General features: G+C 48.4%; 1 protein-coding gene across 1 annotated transcript in view; it reads right to left on the reverse strand.

Moving 5' to 3' along the window:
* MEI1 (meiotic double-stranded break formation protein 1) overlaps positions 1-9389 on the reverse strand; it is a 60961-nt gene that overhangs the window by 7681 nt on the left and 43891 nt on the right. The window contains exons 21-26 of the mRNA XM_006917371.2: positions 9340-9389; positions 8066-8170; positions 6229-6339; positions 5750-5910; positions 3441-3522; positions 3082-3257 (exon numbers count right to left, since the gene is read on the reverse strand). The exon at positions 9340-9389 is cut by the window's right edge and continues 113 nt beyond it. Of these exons, the coding sequence (XP_006917433.1) occupies positions 3082-3257; positions 3441-3522; positions 5750-5910; positions 6229-6339; positions 8066-8170; positions 9340-9389 (685 nt within the window). The remainder of the gene's footprint in view (positions 1-3081; positions 3258-3440; positions 3523-5749; positions 5911-6228; positions 6340-8065; positions 8171-9339) is intronic.

The raw sequence follows: 9389 nt of genomic DNA on the forward strand, positions 1-9389 counted from the left end.
AAGAGTGACTAGATCAACTGATGACTCTGCAAGGAGAAACACACTCAGCTCAGCCTCTGTAGCAGACTCTCACTTGAACCCATTGTCTGCACAGACAGTAAGGATTAGTCTACACTCAGCCAAGGGGTAGGCTTACCAGAAGGTGGGGCAAGGAGTCCTGGGGTTTTCCAGCTCTGCTGGTGACTGGGGTGAGTACATTTAATTCTGAGATGAGGTTGTTGGAAGGCCATTGTGTCCATATATATTGCAACAGCCATTTTCTCCCATGACTTAACCAATAACATGGAAGTTTTGATTTTCATCTGATTTGTGTCTACTACCTAAATAATTTCAAATTGGGAGATGGTGGGATACAAGACTGGCGTACTACTCACTGGCCCTCTAAGCCCAATCAGGGGTCTCACCTTCTGCCCCAAACAGTTTATCCGGTATTTTCTTCTAAACACACACAATTCCTGGAGTTCTAGTCAGTACAGTGTTTTGTTGTTGTTGTTGTTGTTAATTACATCCCTAGGGCTGTTTGTGCCTCTGACAAAATGGACCACTACCCGGCTCTGCCCAGAACCTCTGGGAGATGGTTTGAGAACTTCGTTTGCCCTGCTCTTCCTCCACTTCTTCCCAGCAAATCCTTAACTTTTTTTTTTTTAATCCTTTACTTCTAATCCTAAATCTCTTCACAAGTTCTGTGACCCTGTAGCAGTCACATGACCTCTTTGAACTAGTGTTATAGCTGGCTTGTGTGAGAACCACTTGAGATCATAGATACGAGAGGGCTTTGGAAACTGAAAAGTGCTAACTGTGTATTTGCTGGCATTGCTATTTTTAATTCTACTTCTAGCCTCTTTCTCCTCAGTGACCTGGGTCTATCTTTCCACAGTGTACTCCTGGTCCTCTGGTGCATGAGCATCCCCTCTCCCTAAAATGGAATCCCAGTGCTGGAAGAAACCATAAGGGTAACCTACACCAGTGCCCATCCCACCCTCTAGCAGGAGTTCTTGCTGGGGACACCTAGTTTTTGCTTGAAAGCCCCCAGCCAACAAGACTCCTCTCCAGTCCTCCCATTCCGCCGTTAGTCCTGACCATGAGAAAGAGTCTCCTCCTGTCTTCCTGTAGCTCCACCCACTGCCCTAAGTCTTTATCTTCAGACAAACCCAGAATGAACCACCTTCTTTTCTGCTCTGGAGATGCAGATTTACAGTCCTGTAGCCCTTTTAGAACTAAGCAGAAGGGAAGTATGCCCCTGGCTCCTCCTTACTCCCATGCCACCCAAATCTCTCCAGTGACCACAGCCCTTCTTGGGATCTCTCCCCTGCCATGGACCTGTCCTCTTCCCACTACATGACCCAGCATAGTGAACCTTATACATTTTCTCCATCCTTATTTCAACCAAAATTTCTCTGCACTGTGCTCCATTCCTAGGATAACAAAGGCTGTTCTCATAGGCCCAAATAGCTTAATGCTAAGACTTATTTTGCAGATAGAGAAAATGAGGATCAATAAGAGGAAGTGACTTGCTAAACTCCTTCAGAGTTAGCGGCCAGGCGGGGGCTACAATACAGATCTGTGTGACTCTGGCCAGTGCGCTTACAACGTTCTGGAGATGGATGGTGTGGTGTTTGCACAACAATGTGAATGTTGTGCACAGATGTGCTCGCAGGACACGACTCAGCAACCACACGGCCAGCACAGGGCCCACTCCTGGAGCATCCTCTATCTCCTTACACTTCCTAACTTCCCCGACTCTGTGCACAGGCCCAGTGGAGATCAATCCTTGAACACAACCTCCCACAATCAACAGCCACATCACAGTCATGCAGTCATTATTTGGGCACCGAGGTGGGACTCTAGTCACAGTCCCACCTCTCCCCCAAGGAATATCTGCAACTCCTCTCCCTCATTTGCTGGCTCCTTCCTACCTCCCTCTTCATACTCCGTAAGTATTTTGCCATTAGATACCCCATAAGTACTTTGCCATCAGAACAGGCCATATGGATCTGTGACTGTCTGTCTTGAGCAAGCTGCACAGGGCAGGAAAAGAGAGTCTAACTAAAACAGCATAAACATCTGGGGCCTTGGTCATCCTACAGCGACCAGCTCATATTTGAAAATAATAGACACAAACTCCTTGAAAGAGAGAAGAATTAAGGGTAGGAAACAGGCCACAAGGCCAGGGATAGGAAATTAATCCATATCAGAGATTGAAATGGTGCTGCTGTCCAGATCTGTAACATCTCTGCCCTTAGGGACCTAGGGCAAGTCACTTGATTTTTCCAGCCCAGCTCAAGCATCTCCCCCAGCAAGCCTTCTCTGACAGTCAGCCTGACTCTTATCTTATACCAACCTAATGGTTACATCCTGTGCTCCCACAATGCAGTGCTTCCCTTTAGCCCAGCACTTACCACACTATGTTACCACCTCCTGTCTACAAGGCATCATTCTCCTCCTAACTGTTAACTTCCCAAAGGCGGGCACCTGATTTATCTCCACGCCCCCACCACCCTTCACAGTATGTGATTCTGGAAAAACAATGATTTCTAAGAATCCTCTAAGCTCTAATACACAAACCCCTCTAAGGTGGACATCTACTGCTTTTGTTTGCCCAGGATCCATTCCTCTTTCTTGAAACAGTTTTTTTTGTTTGTTTTTGTTTGTTTTGTGGAATCATCCCTCTCCCATGTTCAGACCGCATGGGTTATGAAGAGCTAGTTATGCTCCAGCCTCCAGGAAGAGGGCACTGACCCAAGCCAGGCCAATGAGACTCAATTCTGGGGACTACTAGGAAAGAGAAACCTTTCTGTTGGTCATCCTGCCATCCCATGACAACAAAGCTGACAGAAGTGTAGAGCCAAGAGATGGAGACAGTTCTGATGACTGTCTGAGCCTCTGGGATCCAGCTGTGCCTGAAACCAGTACTGACCCTTGGCCTAATACTGAGATAATTTGAGTTTCATTTCTGTCACTGTGACTTTAAAAGCCCCAATCAATCCACCTTATAGGCCTTGACAGGCAGCCACCCCTTCCTGCTCTTGTCCTGGAAAAAGCAGGCTCCACTACCAGGGTTCCCCTCAGCAAGGGCTTTACCTGCACCAAGAGGTTCTGCAGTCCAATGACCAGAGACAGTACTTGTGATGTTCCCAGTGGTGCTAGGAGAATGTCCTCAGGGGCTGGTGGTGGCTGGGCCCCTGAGGGCACCAGGACCACCAGGGCAGAGGAAAAGCTTTGTTGCAGGGCTGTCCGCAGAAAGCATAAGATGGCAGCTGAAAGCAAGGAAGTCCTTACACCCAGTTCCTGCCTTCTTCCCCACCTGAACCCAGCTCTGTCACAGGGGAAGACAAGGAAATAATAACTGGGGTAATCGTGGACTGGTCTGGGAGCGGGGTTCCATCTCCGAATCCAGGGGAAAGCTCTTCTTTTACTGCTAGAGGTGCCTGGGCCCACACCTGAGAGCAGGGCAGCCTTTTTCTTCGGAAAGCTGAGGGCCTTCAACACTTGGTCCAGTTCCACGGACAGTGTCTGGTGAACCTGCCACAGAAGGGGGTAAAGGGATGACCTCATATTCTGGGAGCTTGGGTAGAAAATAACCTGCCCAATATCTCCTCTACCCACCCACCCACATATCCTAGCTGCATCCAGAAGGACAGAGGAGGCCATACAGAGTCTTCTGAGCCTCACCAGTCCTGGATTCTGGAACGTGAGGAGGAAAAATCAAGCTTTTACCTGGAGAACCCTGCTTCTTCCAAATCTCCCCCATCCTCAAGAACCTCCTCCACCAGGGAGCCTTCCCTAGCTTCATCTGTGGTTCCATCCTTCCCTGAGCCCACCATCCACCTAACTTAGATCTGGAGTCAGATAGCCTGGAATCAAAATCCTGGCTCTGCCACTGGCCAGCTGTTTCGCCGTGGGCAAGTCAATGCACTGCCTTACTTCTTTCATCTATAAAATGGGGACAATGCCACCTGCTTTCACTCCCGCCAGAGCTATCATGATGAACAGCTGAGGAGCAGCCCTGGTGAATGTGCTCCTTTAATGTCAAAGCAACGGCCAACGGAGGGTTTAGTAGAGGTGGCCAGATTCAAAGCTATGAGCCTGCTTTGCTCTCCTTGCCCAGAACAAAAGCTGCCCACAGGCAGGAACTACTTATCCTCTGCTTGGACCTATCACAGTCTGGCACAAAGCAGTTCCTCAAAAATGCTTGTTGGCTGGTGAAATCAATAGGTTCTAGGCAGAAGAACCAACTTGCACAAAGGCAGGGAGATGCAATACTAATATGAGATGTTAACAGAGGAAACTGTGGGGGTTAGATGGGAACTCCCTGTGCTATCTGCTCAATTTTTCTGTAAATCTAAAACTGTCCTAAAAATAAAGCCTACTAAAAATCAATCTAGCAATCAAAACTATGCAATCAAGCAAACAAACAAAGGTGTGGAGGTGTGAAAGAGCACAGCTGACTGGGAGAACAGCAAACATTTGGTCAGAGGACAGAAAAGGAGGTGGAATGGTGGAAAGTAAGGCTACAGAGGGGCCAAGTAAGAAGGGTCTCAGCAGCATGTGGAGAACAAAAACCCAAAAGAGTTTGGGGCAGAGGGGAAGTGTGGACAGACTGGCTGCAGAAACAGGTGATGTGGAGGAAGCGAGAGGTCAGGGGCCAGGAGACTGAATAGGCCACGGTCGTGGAGAAGATAAACAATCAGGCCTGAGCTGGGGCAGTGGGAGGACTTAGGGTGGATGTAGTTAGGTCATTGATTAGGTATGAGCTGAGGGCCAGGGCAGAACCAAGAACATGGTGCAGGCTTTCACCTGGGCAGGCGACTGCAGGGGTATGGATGGGTTCGACAGCCTCACAAAGACCAGCAGGAAAAGTTCCTGTCCCAAATCAATTCCATGGGCAATGACTTGCAAATCTGCTATGGCATAGATTTGCCACAGCTTGCTGCTATTCTAAAGGCTTAACTTTAAAACTAACTTCACTTCTACACAAATGAGTGTGTGCCTAGCACTAGACTGGCACAGGGCTGGACACAGGGTAAGGATACCACGAAGGCTAGGAGATGGTGTCTGTTCACAAGGAGCAGTCAAGCCTTAGGCAGGAGACACCCGAATGTGAAACAGCCCACAGAAATGCCTATGCCGGGCACTGTGATGACAAGTCCTATAGGCTGAGGAACTGAGAGGAAAGGAGGGGCTCTGTGGATACGTCCACTGCTCCCTTGTTCCCTGCGTCACCTTCTCGAACAATCACAATGACAGCTTGCACATGTGGGACACTTCACAGCTTGCCACCCAGCACTTCAAGGGCACAGCCAGGATTCCGCCTCCTTGTCAGTCTGACAGTCCACTCCCGCATTCAAGCCACAAAGAACCTCGCCACTCCCCCAATATATACACCATGTCCTAAAGTTGCACAGTTTCATGCCTTTGCTCATGTTCTCTTAATCTTGAATGTCTTTTCCCACTATCTTTGCCTACAAACACAAGTTCCCCAAGTGTGGGGTACATGCTGTATTCATTTTTTATTCCCTTGAGTTAGACTGCGGCCTGGCATGTAGGTGATCTACGTGTGCTAAACAGATTAATGTAAACCGACTGGATGTTTTCTTCATTTTGTAGGCAAGAAAACTGAAGCTCAGAAAGTTAAATACTTTGCCAAGATTACACAGCTAATAAGTCAGAGCTGGGACCAGAACTCAAGATCTTTATCATTCCTTTGCATGCCACCCCATGCCCCAAAGCCATGGGGTTAGAGACTAACCTGCAGACTGCCATCGTGCTGCTGGGCAGAGAAGGAGGCTGTGAGCAGCCAGGCAGAGCAGAGGAGCGTGGTCTTGGGAGAGCCCTCCTCAGTCCAGGTGAGGGCCAGCATCTTCTCCAGAAGCTCTATCAAAGCCGTGCTGCTCAGGAGCACTGCAGCAGCTATAGAGAATCCAGGCAGGGCCAGGGCCACATGAGTTATATAGGAGCCCCAGGTCAGTGACACCATGATGGTTAGTTAGCACCCAGTGGGGGCTTCACACACACGGTGAATGAACTCAGAGATCAGTTTGAGGCTCTAAAGGTCCTAGCTTCATTCCAAAACCACTAGTTGTCAGAACCAGAAAGGACCTTACGTCTATCTGGTCCAGCCACATCCCCCCTTATTTATTCTTTTAAGATGGAAAAATTGCGGGCAGCAGGACCACAGACACTGCCCAGAAACCTTCCCCTTCACTATCCCGGCCTGGGCCCCAGCACCTCTTTTCTGACTGCCCGGCGTGGTCTGATGAAGGCTCCAATACAGGAAATTGAAGGAGGGCTGCAGGATGTCCACGTCAGTGGGGCTGCATTTCCCACACAGCTTGCTCACTGCAAGAGACGAGCATCCCCAGGCACCCATCATGCAGCACTCCATGGCTTTAACCCACACTAGCACTCACACTTCTCACAGATAATGGCTCTCAACTGACTAATTTCAGATTTCAGTCTTGGGGATGAAGCACAAACTGTCCCCGGTATTACAGCCAATGGTAAGAAACACAGTGACATACCTCAAGGCATGTTCACATTCTCTATGTGAACAAACACCCAGCAAGCAGCCACAGGCGCTTGTTAGAGCAGGCTGCACAGGTTTAGGTGGTCAAATGGCACCCTGTAACAGAGCTCCTGCCAAAGCAGACTCCAGGTTGGAGGGTCTGCAAAGGTCATCTAGGCCAACCCGCCACCTGTAGCATTCTCCCAGCAATGGGACACCAACTACCTTCCCAAGGGAGCTCTGTAACCATTCACATGCAGTTCCCAGAACTTGCCATACTCCATCTCTCACATCACCCCCACCTGGCTAACTCTTTAACTCCTATTCAGCAATCAAGATTCTGCTCAAAGTTCACCTCCTCCATGAAGCCTTTCTTAACTTATCAAGGCAAGATGAGATGCCGCCCCATGCTCTCCCAGCCCTCATCAGAGCAGTTCCTACACTGTAAAGTGGACTTCTATAGAACACATCCCTTTCCTTCTGGGAATTGCCACTCCTTGTTCTCCTGTCTCCAGGACCCAATATAAAACCTACCTAAGTTTCCATTCATTCTTTTGGCAGCCACATCACACTTAACTTCTAAATGGCTTGTGGTCAACAGGACAATCAGCCCCCCACCCCCTCAAAAACCCACACCCTCACCACTGAACTACAGTCCTCTACCACCAAAAGCTCTCAAATAAAAGTACTTGGGGATATATGTAAACGTATACAACACTTCACATGTATATTTCAGCCTTGCTCCCAGCTGAATGTCACCCTTGACCTGAAAGGCCAGCAATGACGAGCATCAACTTGGGCTGGAGGTCCTTTCTGAACCTGACACTGATCTTCTCACGAGACGGTCTGGGCTCTAGACCAGGGAAGAACCACCCTCACTGAGGCCAGAGGACCTCAGGCAATGAGCACACATCATTTCTCCTATTAATTTCAACCTTTCCTCAACAAATCTTCCTGAGGGTGCTGCCTATGAACTGGCAACTGCATTAATGAGCAGTGGAAGATCCTAGTGAAGTTCGGACTGTGGGTAGAAAAGAAGCCTCGGGAACTGGATCATCAGATCCTGAGTCAGCTGTGGAGCAGTGTAGAGAACTGAACTTGTACCAGCAAAAATGAATCTACATGGATAGTATCCATTGAAGGCCTACTGTGTGCCAAGTAGTGTGTGGCATTCTACATCTACGGTTATTCTTATCTCAACCCTAAATCAGGGAAGTACTATTATTTTATCGAACCTGAGGTTCATAGAGGCTAGGTGACTGTCCCAGGTCACATAGCTAGGGACTAAGCTAAGAACAAACCCAGGCCTTCCCAATTCCAGAGCTTGTGTTTACCACATAATTTTATACATACACACACACTCACACACACACAATTTGTATGTATGTATTTTTGGTCTCCCGGACAAGCAGAGATAGATCTGAAAGCTCCCTTAGCAAGAAGCCCACAGGAACAGACCGACCCAGTAGCCTCTTCTAAAGGGATGGAAGGATGGAAGAAAGGAGCACCCACAGAATGCCAAGCCCCAGGCCCTCAGTCACTGTCCCAAGCAGCCGGCACCTTGGTGAAGGAGCTTCATGGCCATGCTGTCCAGTTCTCGCTCCGACTCGTTCCTCAGCTGCACTAAAGAGAGAAGGCTCAGCAGCAATGGCAGGTTCCCCGAGGCTGTGAGGAACAAGGAGGGCAGGTGAGGGGGCTTGATGCTCAGATCACCTCAGGGTCAGAGAGACACCCATCCAGCTGTGAATGGTTTGCTGGAATTTACTACTACTTCCTGCCTTATTCCTTCTTCATTAGGGACAGTGGCAACTGACATACTGTGTGCCGACTCTTTGTTGGATACCAGGAATTCAATATTTCACTTAATCGCCTTAAAATCATGTGAAACGAGGATTGTTATTCCTATTTTGCAGTAAAGAAAATGGAGGCCCAGAAACGCTGAGTTACTTCTTCAAGGTCCCATAGCCAATAAGTGGCAGGGCCAGAACTTAACCTCAAATCTGAATTCAACGCCCACAGTCTTTCCACTACGTGTTTCTGCAAAATCTCATGACTCTTAAACACTATTACCAGTTAGATGTGGCTTATCCTTCTCTGCAAAGGAAAGACTTGGTTCCTCCAGACACCCTTAAATCTATCTCCAAACCCCCGCCCTCAGTCAGCACTGGATCAAGTGCCACAGCTTTACTCCCACTTCCTCTTAATTGCTTAGAAATTTAAGAATTCACTTTTCTAAAAATAAGAAAAGACAAACCAATCCCAACCTTTTCAGTGTCTTTATACCAAAAAAGAAGCTTAATGTACCAAACATTAAGCTTCCTTGACTCCAGGAAGTCCCATTCCAGGTTTGGAAACTACCCTTCTGGATCTCACTCGGAGCTTCTAATACATCACAGCCCCACCCCCTCCCAGGCCCCTGCTGGCTGCTGTTCCCTCCCTGGCCTCTCTTACATTTCCTGCTTTCTTCTTCCCGAATGGTGGCTGCCATTCTTGTGACAAACAGCTCTGAGCACATGCCATGTAGGGTGGGGACACACACACGCCACACCCACCCATGCTAAACAGAGACATTAAACATAAAAACACTTACACCACACACACACACACACACACACACACACACACACACATACCCCAAATTAAATATGTTGAGCAACTACTTTCCTATGAGAGGAAGGAGGTAAAATTTATTAGCTTAATGCCACACTGGCATGACTTATCTTTTGTAGAGAAAACTTTGATTCTCTCTCCTAGAGCAGACCTCATTAGGGCAGAGATGCCCACTCCTTACTGACCTTTAAGTCAAAATATACCCCCAGCAGCTGCAGACTGACCTTCTGATGGGGAGGCCCCATGTTCCACCAACAGATGCTGCAGGATCAGC

Source organism: Pteropus alecto, unplaced genomic scaffold (genome assembly GCF_000325575.1).
Source record: "Pteropus alecto unplaced genomic scaffold, ASM32557v1 scaffold157, whole genome shotgun sequence".
Classification (NCBI taxonomy): domain Eukaryota; kingdom Metazoa; phylum Chordata; class Mammalia; order Chiroptera; family Pteropodidae; genus Pteropus; species Pteropus alecto.